The 23,845-nt window shown below is 36.2% G+C and overlaps 1 protein-coding gene and 1 long non-coding RNA gene across 7 annotated transcripts in view; one reads left to right on the top strand and one right to left on the bottom strand.

Moving 5' to 3' along the window:
* EYA4 (EYA transcriptional coactivator and phosphatase 4) overlaps window positions 1-8,829 on the top strand; it is a 335,518-nt gene extending 326,689 nt beyond the window's left edge. For 3 of the 6 annotated variants that reach the window (XM_069077351.1, XM_069077346.1, XM_069077348.1), the window contains 2 exons: window positions 2,139-2,239; window positions 5,172-8,829. In XM_069077351.1, the coding sequence (XP_068933452.1) occupies window positions 2,139-2,239; window positions 5,172-5,252 (182 nt within the window). In that variant the 3' untranslated portion in view covers window positions 5,253-8,829. Of the gene's footprint in view, window positions 1-1,999; window positions 2,101-2,138; window positions 2,240-5,171 lie in introns of all 6 variants that reach the window. The other 3 variants (XM_069077350.1, XM_069077347.1, XM_069077349.1) reach the window with 1 other exon arrangement.
* The window catches only part of LOC138153223 (uncharacterized), an 89,194-nt gene extending 67,209 nt beyond the window's left edge, over window positions 1-21,985 (bottom strand). The window contains exon 1 of the long non-coding RNA XR_011166313.1: window positions 21,732-21,985. This is a non-coding gene — a long non-coding RNA (uncharacterized lncRNA). The remainder of the gene's footprint in view (window positions 1-21,731) is intronic.
* Window positions 21,986-23,845: the final 1,860 nt, after the last annotated feature.

The following is a 23,845-nucleotide window of genomic DNA, read 5'->3' as shown; positions in this document are numbered from 1 at the left end:
AGTCTCAGATGGAAAAGAGTTTGAAGGCTCAAATAACATAATTGGAATATTCCCATGTCATAAGCAGATAGAAAACTTCTTTTATATCATGCAGTGATCAATAAATATAATCATGTGCATGTGCTCATTTCAGAGGTACACTTTGAGAGTTATCTCTTCTAATATGCATTCAAAATAAATCTTAACTTCTGTTTTGAAAGAGTTAAGAGAGTACATGTATGCATTGACCTATCAAGGAAATAACTGATGAAATAGATGGACTGTGCCCTGAAGGTCAACAAACTTAGGCTCTGGGAACACTGACAAGGGAAGCTCAAGAGCCAAAGATCTTCCACCAAAAATAACCTGCTGCCCCAAGTGCTTCAAAGTCCAAATAAAGGACCTGATATCAGAAGTACCCAATTGCAGCTGTTTCAATGATAAATCAGGAGAGATCCCAGCCTTTACAAATATGGACATCAAGATGTCATAATGTCCAATTTTAAGCACTGGTGGAGAAGTATCTTAAATAGTCAGAACCTTCCATTGCTTTTAAAAGGAGTTTCAAGGGAACTGAAAAGCATAGAGCTACTGAATTCAAAATAACAACTTTGTACTTGGGTACTAGTAAATGATACCTTCTATGCAAGATATCACTTGTGTTAAATGATTTAATGTGTTCGTGCAGATATTTACATTTATTTTAGTGTAATTACTTCATACAATGGAAAGAGCCTGTCAAGGCTTGATTGGAGTCAAGACTTGGATTCAAATATCACTTCTTTCACCACCCATGTAACCTTAGGCAAGTCATTTAACCTCTCTACCCCCTAAGTTCCTCATCTGTAAAAAGGAGAAGGTTGGACCAGATGGATTCTAAAGTCCCTTCAGTTCTAAAGAAATAGTCCTAATCATAGATTTTTATTTGGGTTTACATTTGGCTTTTTCATAAGTCACATAGTTCCAGAACATGTTTTAAGGAATATATTTTTAACAACAAATTAACACTAAAAATTAAGTAAGTTTTCATTTTTTTTCTTCATGGTGTTGTTTTAGAGATTTTAGAATTACCAAATAATGAAAAAATGTAAAAACATAGTAGAAATTCATGGGTGATCCAGTATTGCTATTCATGGGAATGAAAGCAAATATGAGCATGGTAAAAGTCTTGGAAATTTTTAAATAAATGAATGAATATTTATAGTGCTGCTCAAAAAAAAGTCAGTGAGTACAACAAAATTAAGTTGAATATTGTCTATGAGATGATATTGGAATAGAGCAAGGAAGGGCAAGGATTGGTTTTCAGAATCTGATTTTATTCATTTCAAGCACTTTTATAAGCACTGTAAACTACATCTCCCTCATTGCCATTTTCCATGAACATCATAGACTTCTCAATTCTTCAGAGAATGTAGCTGGTGGCCAGAATAATTTCTACCACATTGCATTGTTCTTTTTGATTACGTGAATCTTCTATCCTTTTTGCTTGGTGCAACATATTCTTCTTAAAACACAATTTAAATAAAATTCCTATTAGAAGTAGACTAGTTGTTCTTAATCTTTTTTGTGCTGTGGACCCCTTTGGTAGTCTTGAAAATGTTCTTTAAAAATCATAATTGAAACAAATACTAAATTTCAGTTGCAAATCAGCAAAACTAAACATGTAAGTCCATAGACTTTCTAAAATTTATCTTTTTATATTACTTATTTCATTTATGAACCTTGATCTTAACTAACAATTATTAAAATAATTTAAGTGACTATAATTATGCTTTTGTATTTTGAGGCTAGTAATGCTAACAGTGTTACACTGCCAAAATCAACATTTTTCCCCCCAAACACTGTTCAATAATCTACCCTAACCAAGTTCTTCTGTCTTTCAGCAGTGTTACTGATGTACAGAGGTCAGAGGGCTATAGCAGAGTTTAGTCATCTTCAAGCAAATTCATTTAACCCTTTGCAAATCTTTTTTGCAAATTGAAACAGTGGCTGAAAGAATAAGCAGTGCATTGTTTTTCAGGAAAAGAAAGCTGTTTTGAGCGTATAGTTTCCAGATTTGGCACTAACATAACTTATGTTGTGATTGGAGATGGCCGAGATGAGGAACATGCTGCTAACCAGGTAACTTCACTCTGAACTTTATCTCATTTATCTTCCAGGAAAAGAAAGTTGCTTTGAGCGAATAATGCAAAGGTTTGGCAGAAAAGTAGTATATGTTGTAATTGGGGATGGTGTAGAAGAAGAACAGGCAGCAAAAAAGGTAACCTGTCTCACAAAAATGTTGGTGTGATACTTCCAATGCAAGCTGTTTTGTTTGCATTCCTGTAGTTTGGTGCAGTGGCAGATTGGCAAATGATTTGAATTTAAAGACGAAACCAGAGCATGAGGTCAATACTTGCATTTAAATTAACCATTTGGATTTTAGCATTTTTGGTTGTTAGTTTTCCTAAGCTTTGATAGCAAAGGTAGGAAAATTTATCTCACATCTCATACACTTGACTTGAATGCTATTTAAAATAGGAGGACTTTTAAATGATTAGTTTTTTTTAATGTATTTCTAAAGCAAGAACAAGAGGAACAATGCTCATCCTCAAGCAAATGAAATTGATTAAGATAAATTTCTCCTGAAATCTGGAGAAGAAAAATTTTAGAGGATTGATTTCTCACCATCTCCCTCATCTATCCTCTTTATTGCCTTATAATTTTTTTCCTTTTTTAAAATGTATTTTTAAATAAACAAAACCTTTGCAGCTTCTAAGGAATTTTTGAGTTTTAATGAAAATCAACAGGAAATTTGGTAAATATACTCAAAATGTAATATTTCTTTTTACCATCTCCAGAACACCTTTGGCATATACTCTTCAGTTTAGACTGTTTGATATATTTAAAAGTAATTGTTCAATGGGCCCAGAGTACCTAGAATGTCACATATTTCTAAGGCCAGAATTATGGAAGTGTAGAGCTGGAAAAGCCCTGAGAGATCATCTATTCTATTTTATATTTGAACAAGAAGTATCAGGACAGTGTGGTTGACAATTAGTCAACCAGCCTTTATTTAAAGACCTCAAATGGAAGAGAATCCCTTACTCTCTGAGATAGCCCGTTGATTGTACTCTGGGATAGCTTTAATCGTTAGGCAGTTTTTCCTTACATCAATTCCAAATTTACTTCTTTATAATTTCTCAACATTGCCCTTCATTTTGCCCATATGTGATGCAGAGTACTGAATTTTGAACTTGCTAAACTGGGTTTGAATATAGACTGAATTGCTATCTGTATTGCCATTTATTTAATGATTCTAGGATTCGATTTCCTCTTCTATAGAATGAGAAGTTTAGTGTAGTGACTTCTAAGGCCCTTTCCAATTAGCATATTCTCCTCTAGTCTTTCTCCAGAATAAACTTGAAAATACCTTATTATGTCCTCCCTAAGTCTTACTTTCTTCAAGACAAATATCCCCTCATCCCATATAATATGAATTTGAGGTCCTTCACCATTCAAATTATCTTGCACTTGACACTTTCCAGATTATCAACATCTTTCCAAGTATGTGGTGCCAAGAACTGAACACAGTACTACAAATATGATTTAGTGCAGCAGGATTGTCATCTCCCTAGTCCTGAACTTTACACTTTCCTTTATGAATCCTAAAGTTACATTAGCTTTCTTAATTGTCATATGACACTGTTTAAAAAGGCCTTCTCTGTTTTCACCTATCACTAATTTAGAAACTGAGGCAATTGAATTGCATTAATTGCCTAACTCAAGGGTAAACCAGGAACAGTGCCAGGATAAGTTACCAAACCTAAAATTATCAGTTTTATGGGCTGAGTTCATATTTAATAATTGTAGAGTTGGAACTTGAAGACCATCTCGGCCCCCTTTCTGATTTCATGTATGAGAAGAATGAGTCCAAGAGAGGTTAAGTGATTTGCTTGAGATCTCAGAGTAGTAAGTGGCAGAGCTAAGATGTGAACCCACTGCTTAGCACATAATAGTTATACTTGACATATAGTAGGTACTCAATAAATATTTGTTGATTTGACTTGTCAGATTCTTTGTCTCTAAATCTGGCAACCTTTCTACTATATACTTTTCACCCCAGCAGCTGGGACAACACATGATAGGTTAGGATAAAACAAAAATTTCATTAAAATGCTATTTCCAAATGGTTGTTTATGTAGGTATATAGTAATGGTGATGGTAAAAAACTAGAATTCTCTTTTGAAATACAGGTGATTGGTTTCTCTAGATACTAGAATGCATGCTTTTCTTGGGATGTAGCTGCAATTGCATGTGCAGAAAAATCATAAACTATTTTGTGTGTCACAAATAGATCTGAGCTGAGTAGAAATAAATGTTAGGAAATTCCAGAACTTTGTGAAATGCAAATTATCTTTTTGACAAAAAATAAGGTTTATTTTGAAAATTTCCCAACCTGTCCTAAAGTTCCTTTTAATTTTAGTAATATTTCTAGCAAAGTGTGTTTCTCCACCAAATTTAAAATAAAATCTCAGCTACTGAGATGGAAAACACCATATGAGAATAAAACAATTTTAAAATTGATCAACCTATACAGATGTGAATACACATTCACCTTCCTCCTTTCAGCCTCCTAAGAGTAAAGAAAAGGGGGGGCGGGGAATCACTATTTTCAACTAAGTATAAATTTTGACTTTTACAGGAAATAGGCACTTTGATGTTTCTTTTCTACATAGTACTTTTCACATCAACTGTCCAATTAAGGAGGGCGAAAGAATCTAATTATTTAGAGAATAGAAAGGGGTTTCCTTTCCCTTTGCTAAATGAGAGACTTTGATGAGTGACTAAAACCTACTTATCAATGAATGAATCCACAAGTAGTTTCAAGTATGTGGGAAGCATTGCTTTTCTGGTTAATGAGATATTCTGAAAAAAAAAAAGAATATTGATAAAGACATTTTAGAGGATGCTGGTATTCTTCTATATTGTCATCCATAAAATCCAGTTCAGATCTATTTCTTTATGATATTGATCATGCCATTTTGTTAGTACCAGTCCTTCAAGTTTAATCCTCCTTTTAAAATACATCTTTGACTGACTTCACTTACTGTGTATGCAATGGTAATTTACTTAGACCATGATGATGATCTCTCTTTCCTCTCCTTCCCCATCCCTCAACTACCCCACCCTCACCCTTTTAATAACCACAGCACAACATGCCCTTTTGGAGGATATCAAGTCATTCAGACCTCTTGGCTCTACATCAAGCATTGGAATTAGAATATTTGTAACTGTGTTCTATTGTTGGAGATCCGTTTTTTTGTTTTTGTTTTTGTTGGGTTTTTATATATATGTATATCTCAAGTACACTGAATTTTTATGTGTGATTCAATGCCTCTGGCTTTACACATATAATTGTCTTAAAGGATGAAATCATATTTGGAATGCAAATTCCTGAAGGAAGAATTCAGATTGCTGAATGGAGTTAAAAACTTTAGTGCTAAAGAAAGGAAGCTCTCTGGTCTTATTTGTGCAACACTTTAATGAATTCTAAAACTGTGGAGGTTGCTGGTCCACACCGAATGAGTCCTAACTGGAGTTAAACAGCTTTAGCAAAGAACTCTCATGTTGGCAAAGCAGCAACAAGCATTTCCCGTCTGACAAAGTGGTGTTCAACAACATTCCTCAATATGGGATATATTCTCAGCACTGAGGTTTGAATCAGACTTTAGCCTCCCTAACCCAGAAAATCTGAATTGAAATGCACTCAGACTGTATAATGACAATTCTGTCTAGACCTGTAATTTGTGTAAATTATTGATGAAAATAATTTACTGTGACTTTATTAGCAGCTGACTTTGGAAATGGATGCAATTTTTTTCTTTCTTTTTTTGGGGGGTGGGGGAAGGGAGGGAGAAATGGGAATATAATATTGTCTCTTTTATAAGTTTGGCAAACAGAATGTGCATACTGATGTGCTGTGCCTTAAAGACAAGACAAGACAGTGTTTGTGTGTTAAGATGTAACTTTGGTTAAAAACTCTGTAGATAAAGGAAAAAAAAAACTTTGTGATAAGTTTGACATGACCAAATTTCAAATTCAAGTTTCAGAGCTCAAGACTGAATCAAATAGTAATTAAGTATTTGTTGTAGTGAGGGAGGGGGGAGGGAAGAGGAAAGTTTGTATTTTTATTTGGATTCCGAATAATTCCACTTATAGTATGAGGCAAAATAATAGCTCATCCAAACAGAAGTAGAAAGTTTGGGGGAGATTGCAATGATTGTGGGGACCTTTGCTTTGGAAGTAAAATGGATACTTAAGTCTTGAGCAACCTCTCTATATTTTTGCATGAGAAAACTGAGGGCCATATTCATGGTTATTTGCACTGTTTTGAGTTTGAATTCTTTAGGGATGTGTGTCATGGAGGGAAAAACACCCTCATGAAAACCAATATTTGTCACCTAGTAACAGGTCTTCTCATCCTGTTCATGGAGTGAGCTGAAATTGAAAAGAAAGATAAATTTGAATTCCCCCTCCCCCAAAACAGAATGTCTCCCATAGTTTAAGTGAGATACATGTCCCTAATAAGAAATGTTCTCTAGGGAAAGGGAAACTATATAAGTTTTCCCTAGAGCAGTATCAGATAAATCAACATGTCACACTGATCTTGGCAATATTATAGAAATAATATTTTATTAGAGTCAACCCTGTTCTTATAATTGTTTCATTTATGTTCTGACTTTTAAAGGCTTGTGTGTTATCCTTTTCTATTTTTTATCATAAGCATTTTAACAGTTCAAAGAGAATCCCCATCACTTATGCCTGTGTGCTTGCTTCTTTTTCATGATTGACCCAGGTTGGTAATACAGTAGAGGTTCTCCTGTTGCTTTCTGATATTTTCCCCCTAGGGGTCATTATTTCAGAGTCCTAGAAAATCAAAGTGTCTGGGTGATTCTTGTACCAACAGTTCTCTGTTAAAGGTTTGTGCAATGTCTACATCATCCCACCTAACCAATGGGAAGTCCATGATTTATTATGCTACGGTAGTTTGAGATTTTAATAGCAGCAGACTGTCATGGCTTAGAGAATGATGGCACATGGTCTGTGTACCCAAATATCCTTTTTAGAAATATTCTTTTAAGTTTCTAGGCTTTAAAACTTGCCTTTGTCTACAACAGCCAAAGAGAGAATGAAATCACCAAGCCTTGTATAAGACTGTCAAGCCATTATAAAACTTGAACTCAAGTTTTGAATTATGTACTATTTTTATCCCTGGCACATTAGCCCTTATTAGACCCAAGCTGAGGAAATTTTGTATAAGTTCTTTGACTGGAAACAGTGTGACAAAGTTAAATTATTTTACTCAGTATTTAAGTGAACCAACTGAGACGTCTCATGCACTGACATGTAGTTATAAGAACTTTACACAATCTCTTAGCAGATATGCCTGAAGGACAGTATTCTAATGCTACATCAGAAGCTTGTATTCTTCCCCATGCTAAGAAAGGAATTCTAATGTTGCCAAACTGCAGGTTCAGAAAGGAAAGTCCTTTAGAAGGGCAAAGAAACAGAGAGCTTGTGGCACCTACAATTCTGGGTTCATATGCATTGTTTTTCATTGAATCCATTCTCAAAATAGACTGAGAGCCACCAGACCAAAGATGAGGGTGACAAAAATCTGTTCATCCAGTTATAACCTAGGGCAATCAAACAGGGCCAAGTAGCAGTCTGGTGAATCAGACGTTGAATATGTTTTAAACTATTAACTTTATCTTTCTGATGATAGGCAAATACCTCCTAATCCTAATACACAGACACATACATGTGTGTGCATATACACAGACATATACACACAGGTCCCCTTTCTTTCTAATCTTAGGGAAAAAAAAGTTGGCAATTGCCACATACTATTTAAGTATAGGATATTGTGCCTTATTACTATGACTATTTTGAATGACATTCTATAAATGAAGTGAGTTTTCAGCTACTGTACAAATATGGATTTTGTATAGTACTAGAATTAATAACCATGCTTAGTGTTGCACCTGAAGAATATTAATAGAGTATAATTTCAGTAACCAAATATAGGTGGTCAGTAACTTAGGATATGGAAGTAAGTTAATCTACACCACTAAAACTGTATAAATCAAGGCCAGAGGTAACATCTCTTAGAAACACATGCCATTTTATGCACATATAGAGGGCAAATGCCACTCTGAATTTGATTAACTTAGTCTCTCCTAAAATAAATATTCAAAATAGCAGCCACAGCATGTTCCCCTATGAATTCGCTTCCCTCTCAGCACACTTGCTTATGACAAGCCTACATTCTGAGTGAATATGGTTATTTAGTCTCTCTAAGGGAAAACAAGCATCGTGAGCCAAAGCTGCATTTTGATTCCCAATAATAGAAGCCTTTTGGAAATCATAACTAATCAAAATTGAGGGTCTCTTTCATGCATTAGTAAGGTATAGTTTATATTGGGATCTACATAATTTAAAGAAATGTAAATTAATATTAAAAGCTTGTAAAAATATGTACATCTTTACTATTTCTCAATAAATACATTTGGAAACATTGTCATTTTCTGCACCTTCCCATGTTGCTAAGTGTTTATTGTGTGCACTCATTTTACTCTGAAAAACTGGAATCTCTAAAGTCTTTCTAATATAAATTGAACTTAGGTTTCCTTGACATATTCCAATTTTTCTGTCTCTTTAGCTGAATCGTGGATTCTGATGTTTGTGATGAATTGAAATATTGCTAAGAAAATCTCATTAATTCACACTGAATAAGCATGTCCCTATCTGAATTAGTGAAAAAGTGTGACTTGCAATTTTTGAAGAGAAATACAATATTGCTATAATTATATTTGCTAGTGAATTGAATTTTAAACTATAATCCTTCTTTTTTTGCCCTCATGAAAAGATTGTCTCCCACAAACACACATACACATATACTTCCTTTGTGCCTATAGAATTCCTTGGAGAATTTCTTTTAAGGAATAAATAAAAACATTTTGCTATAAACTGTTTGTATCTAAAGGCAGCTAGAAAAAAACTTTATTCTCATGTATAGTTTAAATATTCCCCTTATGAAAATGTTTGCCCTATTAATTTTTTTAGCAAATTATTCCTTAACAGATAAAGCAAAGGGAAATTTCAAATCAGCTTCTATCAAAGTCTTTTCTCAGTTGCTGACTTAATGAAGTCCAAATGAAATCAATTTAATTATATTTAGATGGTAACAATGTTATAAGTTATACTTGCAGGACATATAATGCAATTGTAGATTTAAATGAATTGAATATTCAGTAATTTGTTCCTTTCATTCCCTTTTCCCTTTTTGTGCCTATTGTAACTCTGGCTGGTAGAATAACTCCCTGTCTCCCATAGAAAGTGACTTATATGGTCATAGTATATAAAGACAGGTAAAATTTAGAAAGGGGTGGTAATGGATTAAAGAATAAGGGTAATAGAGGAATGAACATGATTGGACCCCCCCCAAATTTTTTTAATACAAACTGAGTTGTTTTTAACAAATTATTTGTGAAGACTATTTTCACTTGAGGACATAGAGAGCCACATGTGCCCTCCAGGCCTCAGGTTCCCGACCCCTGACTTTCAATCCAAGATTTAACAAAAGAATACAGATGAGCAAAAATGTGATGTTTTCCATCTCTGGAGCTCCAGATCTTTAATCATGTATAATCACCTCTTGAATTTTTCCAGTTTGTCAAGATCTTTCCTGAGACGTGGTGCCTAGATGTGATGTGCTTTTCTGTGTGTCTCATAGAGGCATAAAGTGCTTATCCTGGAAAAGTCTCTTGAGCCCGTGTAGGGAGGCAGCATGATGGAGTAAGACCAAGGTATCAAACTCTTAGCCGGTGAATTCAGAGCTCTCTAATGCTGGTGGAGCCAGATTAAAATGTAATTGGGAAATTTTAACAAAATAAAAATATAATGCAACATTGATAATGTTAAAGTGTGACTTTCTAAGTCAATATGCAGCATGCAGGGAGCCATTTCTATTTAAGATTGACACCACTGGAATAAAAGATGAAGTTTGGGAACAAAGAACATATTTTTGAAGTCTAGCTCTGCTATTTAGTTAACTGTATGACCTTGGACAAGTAACTTGAATTCCCTTGAGTTTTTCCTTTCAAAAAAGCTAAGCTAATATATATATATATATATATATATATATATATATATATATATATATATATATATGTATATATATATATATGGCTTCTAAGATTCCTTCCAGTTTTTAATCCTACTCTAACTAATACCTTCCTCATACAGAGGAGGAAACTGAGGCACAGAAAGATAGTATGGCATTCTGAAGGTAACATAGCTAATTGGTAGAGCTGATATCAGAATACAGGTTTCTTGATTCCTACTTCAGAGATCTTTCTACTGCATAGCCTTTGTGTAACAACCACCCTGGCTCCTTACTCTAATATTATCCTCACCTGAGAGCCCTGTTCCAATGATAGGGTGTCCCTGTCAGGTCCCTCTATACTTCTGTCCCTGTTTTGATTCCCTACCTATTACTCCCACTCCTCAAAGTTAGTATCTTACCTGCTTCCCCCTCCCAGACTTCCTGAGGACTAGCATTCATTATGCTGAGGCTCAGTTCCTATGGATGAGTCCTAATATCTGCTGCTAGGTCTCTCTAAACTCCCTACCTATTTCTACCCACTACATGCTACCAGACTCCCCTGATGCTAGAGTGTGACTCACTTGTTGAGATATTTCCAAATACCAGCCTTTTGACTGAGTCCAAGTTTTACAGAACAAATCCTTTTATTAAGGGGATTTCTTCTGAGGTTTGGGTTCAGTCAAAGGGCCACACTTGAGGACCTAGAGGGCCACATGTGCCCTCGAGGCTTCAGGTTTCCCACCCCTGCCTTAGGATTACAAACTTTGAGCTGTAGGGGATCTTGGAGGCCATCTAAACAAATCCATGATTTTGCATATTACCAATTACTACTACTGACTCCTACCCTGACCACTGTCCCACAGTTTATGGATCCTGGTCTTCCAAGGTCCAGCCCATCCCACACCTGATCGCCCATGTTCAAACATCCTGTGTAGCAAATAGATGTTAAAGTAACACAGTTCTACTTTTATATGCTTTATATGATGTTTATTTTCTTTAAGTTGCTTAATTTTCTTTTGGAGGTATTCTTTGGGGGGTGAGTTAACATATAGTATGTATGAATGATCACAATAAGTTTGAAAATGTCTGACAAAACAAGGCTGTTATAGTTGTCCCCAGCAGATGTCGCTTTGGAGGGCAGTTTGGCTGAGCACAACTTTCCCTTTTTCCTTTGAGGAGTAGCTAGAATTGATTCTCCCCAACCATCCCTATCTCCTCCCATTGGAGACAGCTCAGGGAGTAACAACCTCTGCTCCCCTCAGCTCTCTCCAGGTCAGAGACAAGAAGTCATTATAGTATATCTGTATTATATGTGTATATATGTATATATTATAATATATATGTATGTGTTATGTGTATAATAGTGATAATAAGTCACTTATTATTTAAGAAGACCTTTCTACAGGAAAAAAAGAGATTTTTCACTTGAGTGTTTTTTACCCTAGGGCAAGAGTCCCAAATTCACTGAACTTCTTTTCCATGCAAAATTAGAACACTTTAACATGAAGAGGTTATTAATAAAATGCAGTAAAGTACCTAGCCTCTCTTCAATATTTAGTCACCAGGGTGGAAATAAGGTTTCCCATATGGTTAAATTCTACACAGTAAAATGTCCACTGGCTGTCCCTCTAATCTCTTCCACTGCATATACATACATACACTCTATAGCAAAGACATGATTTAAAGTCATAATTAAAATTATCTTTATCTAGGCAAAGCGTAATTAAAGTACAAACATATGTCAAGTAAATTTAAAAGAATAGAAAAACAGTAGTAAATAAAGCCAACCATTTAGGGGCAGCAAAGAAAAAAAAACACAATGTTTAGGGGTTGCTCAGGCATGGTTCATTGCCTCCTATAGACTTCCTTTAATAAATGGAGTCTCAAATGTGGTGGAGTGGGCTCCAGTTGCCGTAATGTTTTGGATCATTTCTTGTGCAGATTACCCTCCATTTGCTGCTCCTGCTCTTGCAGTTAGGGCCACTACTTTCTGTCTCCCTAGCAAACTAATTCCAAACTTCCCTGGCTGGCACCCCTGCTCTCTCCAAATGAGGAAAGCGATAGCTTCTGTCTCTTCCAGGACTGGAAAGGCAGCTATCTGAGAGGCTGGATTTAATTTCCCAGGAGATTCATGTAGATAAACCCTAGAGATTTTCTCTGCCTGCAGGTCTGTTTCCAAAGTAAGGATGAGATCATATTGTTTGCTTTGCAACATAAATTAGAAGACAAAGACAATTCTTCCTCCAAATCACACCCCTTATTCATTCTGAGAGACACTCCAAATTGATAACCAAATGCCAAATTTGATTTTTTTTCTACATCTCTATCCACTTACCTAGCCATAATATGTGTGTGTATCCTTGATCATTCTCTTTTTACCTCCCATCTAGACTGCAATAACCTAGTTATTCTCCCTCTTTCACCTTTCTCCCTTCCAATCTATCCTGCATATAGCTGCCATGATTTCACAAAGCATGGGTCGAACCATGTCACTCCCCTGCTCAATCAACTTCAGAGTCTCCCTATTTCCTCAAGGATCAAATAAAAACTCCTCTATTTAATATTTGAAGCTCTTTGCATCATGTCTACTTCCTATCTTTCCAGTCCTCTTACAAATTACTCCTCTCTACTAATTCTATTGTCCAGGCTGTTGTATTTGCCTGCTTGCTACTTTTCATATGCAATGTCCAGTCTCTAATTTTCATGTTTTTCTGTTGGCTGTCCTCCCCACCTCTGCCTTTCAGACTCCCTCAACCCAAACAACATTTTCCCATTTCCACCCCAGTTAGTCTTCTCCCTCTAAGCTTACTTTCTATCTGTATATAAAATGCACATCCATATTATTTCTCCAAAAACATTGTAAATTCCTTGAAGGCAGAAACCATTTAAAAAATGTATCTCTGGGGTTTAATAGAATGCCTGGCACATGATAAGAACTAAATAGAAGCTTGTTGATTGATTAACTGACTAAGGTGGGTTTCCTTTCCTATTTTAGTGGGTATGACTGAGACATTTTCTACACCTAATTATAAAGAATGATTTCACACCAATAGCAAAGAGATTAAGACTTGTACCAATAATAGCATACTTGGTTCTGTAGTAATCTGCAGGACCAAATTTCAGTGAGTGCCAGTAAACTACATTAGTCTACCAGCAACTCTCAGGAGGAAACATCTAGCTAAAGGGTTTTAAATCGAGAAATAGGGTGATATAGAATAAGCAAGAGAGCTTATTGGGATACCAACTCATGGGATTCTGGGTTATGAATCCCTAGACTATGGGGACTCTAGGAGAGAAGCACTTACTTATGCTTGGTATCTTTTCACCTAAGAAGATAGCTTTAGAGTTCAGAGGGGAAATGGCTTTTTCTTGATGGGAATTTGGATATCAGCTTGTTCTTCCCTAAGTCTTAGCCAGGGATGAAGATTTTAAGCATGAAGAATAGTGTGTTCAAAGGTATGGAATTAGGAAAGCATGAGATGTGTGAGTGAATGACTACACCGGGACTTTGGAGACAAAAAAAAGGTCTTTCCTAAGACATATACCTCTATCCCACAGTTTAATACACATTTAAGGAATAGAGAAGTAGATTCCTGAAGCCTAGGAAAGGCAGCCCTGGCCATCCAAATCCATTTCAATGAACTAAAACCAAGTAATATCAAGGCAAAGCCTGAGTAAAAGAGCATAAAGCAGAACAAAAATGACAACCAAAAGGGGCTAGGCAATTTGGGGAGCTGCTAGATGGTGCAGTGGACAGAATGCCAGGCCTAGAGTCAGGAAGATTCCTCTCCCTGAGTTCAAGTCTGACCTCAGTCACTTCCTAGTTGTGTAACTATGTGACCTGTGCAAGTCATTTCACCCTGCTTGCCTCAGTTTCCTCATCTGTAAAAGGAGATGGAGAAGGAAAGGACAAGCCACTCTAACACCAATATCTTTGCTAACAAAACTACAAATGGTATTTACAAAGAGACATGACTGAACAATAACAATCTTTTCTTCTCTTACCATAAATATGATTCCTGTGATGTGCTTCTTGGGGTTCTTCATAGTCAATTCCCTTTCAAACAAGTAAGAGGCTAGCATGCAATTATTAGGGAATGAGGGGGAAAGGAGTTTGGGAGAAGGGAAAAATAAAGGCTCTTAGATTTCAGAGCTAAACAGGACTCTAGGGGTCATCTGGTTCAATCCCCTCATGTCACATATGATTGACTTGTCCAAGATGATAAAAGAAGTAGGTGGCAAAGCTGGGATTTGAACCAGGTCCTCTGAATCCAAATACAGTATTTTTTCCATGGAACTCTACTTCTCAATCCTTGTGAGCTTCTCTCTTCCAGGAGTCCTAAGATTTAAGCAAGCAAGTCCAGTAAACAGGAGCAATGTCATTTAAAATCCTGAAAGAGGTACCAATGAGCCAAGACATAAACTCATGGGGAAAAAATAGGGTTACCAGTGTAGTGAGGTACAGACAGTCCACTAACCTACCATGACAACACAGAATCACTGGAAGGTTTTGAGTAGAGAAGCAATAAATCAAATCTGTAAATGAAGTAGATTAGTCTGATAACATTATGAAAGTGTATTGGAATGGGGAGAAATAGAAAAGTTGAATGATTAGCTATTTGTTTGCACTGTTAGCATAGTTTGGAGGAAATGGAACTGAGGTGCATAAGAAGTCTCTTAGTTTGTTACTTTTAAAAATGTGCCCATGATACAATGAAAGTAGATGCTATCTCCATGGTTACAGACCAAAACCCTAGGAGGCTTTCTCCTGCTGGGTGACTCTCACTTTCAGGAATAGGGTCTAGATCTGGGATTTATTGGCACAGAGAACTCCCATATGAGAAAATTCTATCTACTGATGTTTGTCAGCTGCTTCTTTGCAACTTACAGTCTTAGAGAATTTTCTAAAGCCCTGATAGATCAAGTGAAGTCCAGTGAGAAGTTGAAGGTGCCCAGAATCAAATATACTGACACATCAGGGGCAGGGTTTGAACTCGAGTTTTCCTGGCTCCAAGGCTAGCTTTTTACCCACTGTATTACACTGCTTTCCACAACTTTCACCCATGCTTTTCCATCAATTCTCTATTTGTTTTTGTTTAGTCCTTTCAGACTCTTTGTGATCCTATTTTGGGTGTTTTCTTGGCAAAAATACTGGAGTGTTTTGCCATTTTCTTCTCCAGTTCTTTTTACTGATGCAGAAACTGAGGCAAACCATGCAAAGATGTAAATTGAACTAAGACCACCAACTAGGTTAATATCTTCACTTGATTTTAGCATGAATTGAGTGAAGGTTCTGGGTTTAAAACTCTAAGGAAATAAACTGTTGAAATTCTCTCATATACTTTCACTTCAATAGATTTTTTTTCCTGGTGCTGTTCTCTTGGTGGAAGTCACAGACAATTTACATTTACTTGGACATAGACACATTATTTTCACTTATTTTCCAAAAAAAAAATTGCAAACCATAGAAGAAAGTACTCAATTAGAAAATCATAGATGATTTAGTAACTTACTTTTGGACAAAATGACAAATTTCCAACACATGGTTTCCAATTTTTAATGTGTCTGATTATATATGTGCCAGGCTAGCTGTACACGGCTTAATGGATTCCAATTTTGTTGGCAACACTCAAAACATCACATCTGGGGAAAAGAAGACACAAGCCTTAGTCTTTCTATTGGGTCAGCTAAGCATATTGACCTTAGTCAGACCTTTGTTGTATAGTTTTGGGTTTTTTTTACTGCTTGCTAAATCTGATGCTTATTGAGAGCCATGATAAATACCAGAGTGGGGATGTCCTCAGTTTTCATAGCTGACTCATGAAGCAGGAGAAACTTGATGGTGGATGATGATCAAGCTTATTCCTTCTTCTGGGAACACTTACCTTAATATTCTATTCTTGAGCTATCTATGGAGTTATAGCATCTAGAATTGTCAAAAGGTGATCCATATTTAAATTTTATTCTTTCTTTGCTTTTGGACATTCTTTCAGGGCCTTTAACTTGGTCTCTATCTAGATAGGATCACAGAATGTGACATTTAAAAAGTTTGAGAGAAATAGTCTCTGAGTAATTAAGCATTTTATTAAAAATGCTAGCATATTGTTAATAAAGTGGTAACTAACACTCTTGTATGCCAAAAACCCTTTATGGAACCTTTTCAATGCTTACATGTCTTTGGAAGGGTGGGTGTTCCTAAGGGTAGCAATCTGGTGAGTTAACAAATAGTGAGAGAGAATGAATATTATAATGAGAGGTTGGTCTATTCTAATTAAGGGCTAGGAGATGTGACTTTGATTGTGTCATTTACTTCCAAATCACCCCCAACCTTTGGGAAATCTAGACAAAGGATCTATTTTCACTTCCCAAGCCTGAGTAGAATACAATTAGCCAGAATTTCACCTTAGATTTAATTTCTTGTTTCATAATAACCTGGAGAGACTTATACAAACTGATATTGGGTGAGAAGAGCAGAACCAGGAGAAATTTGTACTCAATTACAGTATGTATGACGTATGTGAGACAACCAACTTTGATAGACTGGGCTCTTCTCAGAAATGCAAGGTTATAAGACAACTCCAAAAGTCTCATGATGGAAAGAGATATCCACATCCAGAGATAGAACTACAGAGTTTGAATGCATATTGGAGCAAACTACCTGCTCTCTTTCTTTGTCTTGTTTTGTTTTGTTTCCTCTTTCCCATTGTTCATTCCATTGGTTATAATCCTTCTTTACAACCTGACTAATGTTTAATGTGAAGGCATTTGTAGATCCTATATTTGACTGCATGCCACCATGGCGGGTGTGGGGGGGAGTGGGAGGAGAAGGAGGGAGAGAAAACTTGAAACTCAAGGGATTGTGGAACTGAATCGTGTAAACTAAAAGTAAACAAATAAATTAATAAAAAAAAAATAAAAGTGACCTAAAAAAGAAGATTTAATTCCTTGTAAGCTTGGGTAGGGTAGCAATACTTTAAAAAAGGGGGGGGGAAGTCTGGAACTAATCAAATCATTGGTTATTTATAACCATTTTTCTAAAGAACATAGATCTAGGGATGTAAGGAAACTCAAAAATCATTTATTTGGGGGATTCTAAATTTAATGTTTGTGAACTTTTAAAAAATATGTATTTTAACTATTTCAATAAATTGTTGTCTTTTGTAATCCCATATATTTTATTTTTTGTATTTTAAAACATTATTGCATAGATGTTCCCAGACTGTCAAAGAGGGTCTGGATATTTCTGCCTAGTCCTATGTTGACTCTAGCTTTTCCCAACACCTAATACCAGGGATGTTAGCTAGGCAAAGTTCAGCTGGGTCCCCCTGAGGGGCAAAAGTGAGAACCAATGGAGAATGAATTCATGCATTGTGAATCAACTGTGTTGGTTTCATTGCTGACCTGAATCCCTAGATCATTGACTCTACTTGTGAAAAAAGAAAGAAATGCATGGGTTTAGTTTGTATTCTCTGTGGGCTAGACTCCTAACTTGTCCCACCCACTTTCCAAAGTCTATGTCCCTTTTGCAGGTTGGCCCTAGTTCAATGTGTTATATTGCTTAATCTCCATAGCTGATTTCCCACTACGTAATATGACCTGCATTTTCCTTTCCCCTGATAGTCCCAACTTCCCTGATGCAGCTTCCTATTCTAGTAGCAATCATCCCAGCCTCTTAATGGGAAGAAGAATTGTATGAATCTCAGAATAAAGCGAGAACCATAAGAACAATTTCTATTATAATATCAATATTATTTTAAAAAATTCTTAAAGACTTAAGAAGTCATTCAAATTAACAATTAACCATGAATTCTTCCTGTCTCTCTCTCTCTCTCTCTCTCTCTCTCTCCCACATTTCTTTCTTTCCTTTCCTTCCCTCCCTCTTTATCTTCCTTCCCTCCTTTTTTTCATTCCATCTTTCATTCCTTTTGTATTTGGGAGTGGTAATAGGAAAAATGAGAGGGAGAAAAAAAGTAAATGTTTGATAATTTAAAAAACAAAACAAATCAATAGTCTGAGAAAAGTTCCACAAGTTTCACCAGACAACTAAAGGAGTACATGACACACAGAAAAAGACAAGAACCCTGGATCAATCCAAACTCTTTACTTTAAAGATGAGGAAGTTGAGACTGAGAGCAGGGAAATGACTAAGCCAAAGTACCCAAGCTATAAGTGGAAGAGCCAGGACTCAAATCTGGGTACTCTGATTAAAAATTCAGTATTTCTCCCACTGCACTACATGGCCCCTATAATATTCATGAGCTTTACTTTTAAATTTGTTTCTATCCCCATGGGCCCAGAACAATGCCCTTTACATCCAGGAGCGATGGAGTACTTAATTATTATCTGTTGATGTAATTACATTGTGCGCTGATAAAATAGAAATGAATTAAAATGTGTCTACACACATATAGACAAACATATATGTGTATATATGTATGTTTGTACATACAAACATACATATATATGCATACAAACATGTATACATACATATATGTATATTGTGTATGCATACACACATCTTACAGACAGTATCTCATTTTCTGCCCAGATACTTTTTGGATGACCAACTGGAATCTGTTCAGTGAGGCCAATCCAGAAACAAAGAAAATTTCGTTCTGGTCATTAGATAGGCCAGGTTGTGGTTAACTCTGGATCCCCTGGTCATAGCTCACATTACTCTTATAGACAAGAATTTTATAGACAACGTATATCTCACTGTTTAGGTTGGAGGCTTAGGGTTGCTATTTTAATTTGGTTTTGTTGGTCTTCTCTCAATGCTTAGACATCTTTTTATTGTTGTTCTACTCCAGGGAGACATTCAAGAAACCAAAATAAGACTGGGACAGTACTTCTTACACAGAGTTAAAATATAAATAGTATTGAAAGCTATTTTTACATGTAAGTAAAAAAAATGAAATGCTATTTACAAAAAAACAAATGTAAATACCAAAAATTATGACAGCAATAGTGGAACCAGTTTGACTTCTGGCCAAATGAGCCTCAGTGAATAACAATAAACTGAATGATTCTTCCTCAGCCCAGAATTAACCTATTCTCTGTACCCTTGCTAGATCTGTTGATTTGAGTATAGCTGAATAGAGAATAACATTATGATAGGGCCATCCCATGACCGGATAACTTCATTGGCCTCTGCCTACTTGTTTCAAATAAATTTCACTGTAACCAAAGGGCTACTTCTCCGCTGGAATTTGGAAACTAAGCTTCCAAAAGTTTCATGCAGTATTTTCATGCCAATATTGCCTTAATTTTTTTTCTTCATCTGAACTAGGATTCAAAATATTAGAGAGCACTTACCAGAGATGAGGCATGTATGAACACTACTGACCATCTTTCCTCTCTTCCCACCACTTGCCAGAGTCAACTTTCAACATATCCCTAACAAGATATTTAGCATAATCACACCTCCCCCTCCTCCCCAATAGGACTTACCATAGTAGCTAGATGGGATAGTGGGTAGAACGCTAGCTCCAGACTTGAGTTAGGAAAAACCTAAGTTCATATATTGCCTCCACCATTTATTAGTTCTTATGACCCTTGATAATAGCACTTAGCTCACCTGAGCTGGTTTGCCCTTCTTTAGACAACTTGCAGTGACATCATCTTTAGCCCTAGAGTAACTCAAGGTATCTACCAGCCTCATATTCAGAAGGAGAAGGAATTACAAGAATGCACCACTACACACAGCATATATGCCAGCTATTAGGCTAGGTAGACATAAGGTCTACCTTTATTCCTAGTTATAACCCTTAAATTATTTCAGAAAAGACTCTTAAGTATCAAGGAAAGAAAAGACCAAAACCTCTGAGTATGATTTTCTTCTCAGTTATTGCTGAGGACACGTAGATATCTACTTAGCTAATTCTTTTTTCTTCCATTCTTCTAGTCTTATGGAGTTGTTTAGTATCTGTTTTGCAAGTTGACCATGTTTGTCTGAAATGAGGACACTCAGAATTAGGATCCCTGTGCCCTTCTTATATGCCCAGATTGCCAACTGAATACAAATTAGAATTAATCAAGCAAAGTCAGCAGCCCCTGCTGGAAATCAGCACCTCTGAGAGCTCTATAATTTTTCTGTGTTGTGAACTTGGCTCTCAGACTGCAGATATGCATTTAAATGCACCAAGAGGGCCATTGCAAGGTCACATAAGCTCCCTAAACTCTTTCTAAATCAGTACCAGCATGTATATTGTTATTATTGTTATTTCTCATATAATTCCAAAACACCTGCACTTGTGCCCATGCTAAGAACTGGCTTCCTCAGCTCAGAACAGGGCTCTTTATGGCCAAGCAATAATCTTTAAAAGCAGGAACTTATATTGGAATGAGGGACACATCCTTCTGGCTGAAAAAATATGTCACAAAGCAGGACATCTCAACAATTGCTTCAATTCGTAACTATTTTTTTACAGGATAGATACCTTAGGCTTGAAAAGGGATATTTTAAAACTTTGCATTTTAAAATGGCTGCTAAGCTTCTCCTGATTTAATGTTGCGCAGCAATAAAAATGGCAGTTATTCAGAACTAGTACATTCACTTTCTTTTGAACATTTATTTCTTTTGAGTTCTAAATACTGTTTATTCCATCTCCCCATACATAGAGAAGGCAAGCAATATATACCCATTCTACATGTGAAGTCATGCAAAACATATTTCTATATTAGCCATGTTGCAAAGAAAAAAAAAAGCAAAAACCAAGAAAAATAAAGTGAAAAAAATATGCTTCGATATGCTTCAATCAGAGTTCATCAGTTATTTCTCTGAAGGTGGATAGCATTTTTCATCTGGGATCCTTTGTAATTGTTGATTCACTTTCTTTTGAAAAAGCATGGTAGGGGCAGGTAGGTAGTGCCGTGTATAGAGCACCAACCCTGGAGCAGGAGGACTTGGGTTCAAATCTGGCCTCAGACCCTTGATACACTTACTATCGGTGTGACCTTGGGTAACCCCAATTACCTTGCCTTCCCCCCTCCAAAAAAACACATGGTAAGGGTAACATTTAAAAAAATTCTTCCTTAAAGTTTTAGTTAAATCTTATTTATTAACTACAAACCTTGACATGTTTGCCAATTTTCTGTATTCTTTGTAGAAAAAGAACTGCCATTTCTAGAATCACACTATTCACATCCTCAGAAACCCCTCTCCAAACATTGCTTTTTGAATTTGGAATTTTCATTCTGGAAAAACAAAAACAAAGCCAGTCATAACAACTGAGCTGAGCTTGACTGAAATGCTTAGTCATACACAACAACCCCAAACAACTCATAGAGCATTAGGCATCCATGGCTTAATAAAGTGACATGTTTACAAAGTTAAAGGAAATCAGGTGTTTTCATGTTAAATGAAAAAAAATTACGTACTGTTATTAAAATTTTCTTGCCTGGCCTCTGTCACTCTATCCATCATTCAGAGTTAGTCACTAAATACTCTGGCAACTGTCTGCTGGAATATTGGGTGGTAATAACTCAGAATCCACCAAACATAAGTATCTGTGTGAAGTCTTAGAAAGAAGCAAGGTAACAAACATGGAAAGAAAAAATATATTTCCCAATCACAAAGGGATGACAGAAAAAAAAGACTCACCAATCTGTCTTCTCCTTTTCCAGAATGGAATATGTCAAAAGTACGAAGCTTATTAGCACCGTATTTAGAATAGGCTTCCTGACGCTTTGGTAATAAAGGGTGATTCACATGAATATAAGAAATAGGCTGTCCCCTACATGATTTGAGGGTCCCCTTTGTTTTAATATGTCTCCTTTACCAGTCTTCTGGGATGCTACGGATTTCTAGCATTAGAGAGGCAATTTTCTGACTAAACAATTTTATTTCCAGGAGAGAATGAGCTCTTGAGTGAAAAAGACTGTTTTTCATTTTGTTCTGTAATTAAGCCAACTTCTAGCACACGGCACATTATAAATGTCTGTTTCATTATTGGAATGGACCGACTCTCCTGCTTCCTTAAAATGCAAATATTTCTGGGAACGATAATACTTCACCCTGTCAGTCACTACCATTTTGGTACAGACTTGTTTTTAATCACCTTGAAAAGCAACAGGGATCTGAGGTATGGAAAATGGGAAAGATCAGGAATCAGAAAGGAACATAGGGCATGGACGGATGAACTAGATATGTTCTGGTTAATCCCAGAACAAAATCCTAGGAGCAATGAGTACACATTACAGCAAGACAGATTCCAGCTTGGTAGGAGAAACGACTTCTTAAAAGTGAAAGCTGTTCAAAAGTAGAATGGTACTGAGGTGGTGAAAAACTTATGGTCTTCAACCACGAAAGGTGACTTGTTAGGATGCCTGTTTAGGTAGGGAATTGATTGGGGCTGCGGTGTCAAAGTCAGATAGAATCCTATCTCTGGGAGCTGAATATTGGCTTAGAAAACCACAAATTAGCATTATCTATGTTTTATTATACACACATAATTTTGTTAAATATTCCTCCATTACACTTTAATCTGGTTTGTACACCAGAGAATTTTACTGAAAGGCCTTAAATTTAACCCCTCTGGACTAAAGGATTTTAGAAGTCATTCCTAACTGAAATTTCATGATAATGTGATGACTGAGAAGGAGAAACCTTGCCTCTTGGCTCTATTAGGAAGAAGGAAGCTATAGGAGAATACTGGGTCAGGAGGTTAGCAGAAGCAAAATTTAGGAAGAGGTATCAAGATGAGGAGATGAGCAAAACAGAACTGTTCCTGGAGATAAAATTTGCAACTTTCACAATTTTTAGTGGGACTGTCTCTGATCCTGTAAAACTGAATCTTAATTTTTGTTTCTGAAAACTCAGAGCCTTGATTTTCGGCATTGCCTCGAGGTTAAGATTACTTTCCATCTACTCGGTAAATAGCTTGAAAAGTGCCTAGTATTTACATATTGTCTTACTAGGATATGTGCTTCTTGAAGACAAGGACTGAGTTTTCTTTTGGTTTGTTTTCCCTTTTTTTCTTTGTATAATCAGCATTGGCACATAGTAAATTTGTAATAAATGTTTGTTGATTAATTGACTTACTTATGTCAAATCCTCTAGTAAACTTTTATCTCAGTACTCTATTATCAGGGCTTACATGTATTCTTATTTCCCATTCCAGGGAAGACCATATTTTCTAGAAGGAAATACCAATATGGACTGTTTTGTGCCTGGCCTTTCTCACTCTATTCATCAGTAAAAGCTTCTCACTAAATACTGTGCAAACTGCCAGCTGGAATGTTGGGAAGCCTTGGGAAGGCTCATGGGAAACTGTCCCCCATCTCAGTAAGGTTGCATTAGCTCCCTAAAGCCAGCTGGGCAAATTTCCACCATACCAATCCCCTTACAGTTTCCATGAAAACTTTTCTCTCCTAACAGAAAAGTACAGGTCTCCCCCACAGAAGTTCAGACCTATAGAATTCTGCAGTGGAAAGGGATCTCAGAGACACTAGTCCAATGTAGACCTGAAATAAGAACTCTCTTCCAATATTACAGACTTATGGTTATCCATTTCTTCATCACAGGTCACCAGGCAAAAGTACCTGTCTATTCCCTGACTCTTAAGGTCCTACTCAATCTAAATCTGGAATCAAATGTTAGTTTTGTTTTGTTTTTGTCTTTTGTAATTATTAATTGGATAACATCATTGAAACTAAACCATCCCCCAGTAAGAAGCTTTTCCAGCCAAATCATCATCTAATCCATACTTACAAATA

The sequence above is a fragment of the Petaurus breviceps genome, unplaced genomic scaffold (assembly GCF_028583685.1).
Source record: "Petaurus breviceps papuanus isolate PSGF00001 unplaced genomic scaffold, PetGlider_PUasm1.0 90977, whole genome shotgun sequence".
Lineage (NCBI taxonomy): Eukaryota > Metazoa > Chordata > Mammalia > Diprotodontia > Petauridae > Petaurus > Petaurus breviceps.
Note: the sequence above shows the minus strand (reverse complement) of the source record. Positions and strands in the feature narration are given on the sequence as shown.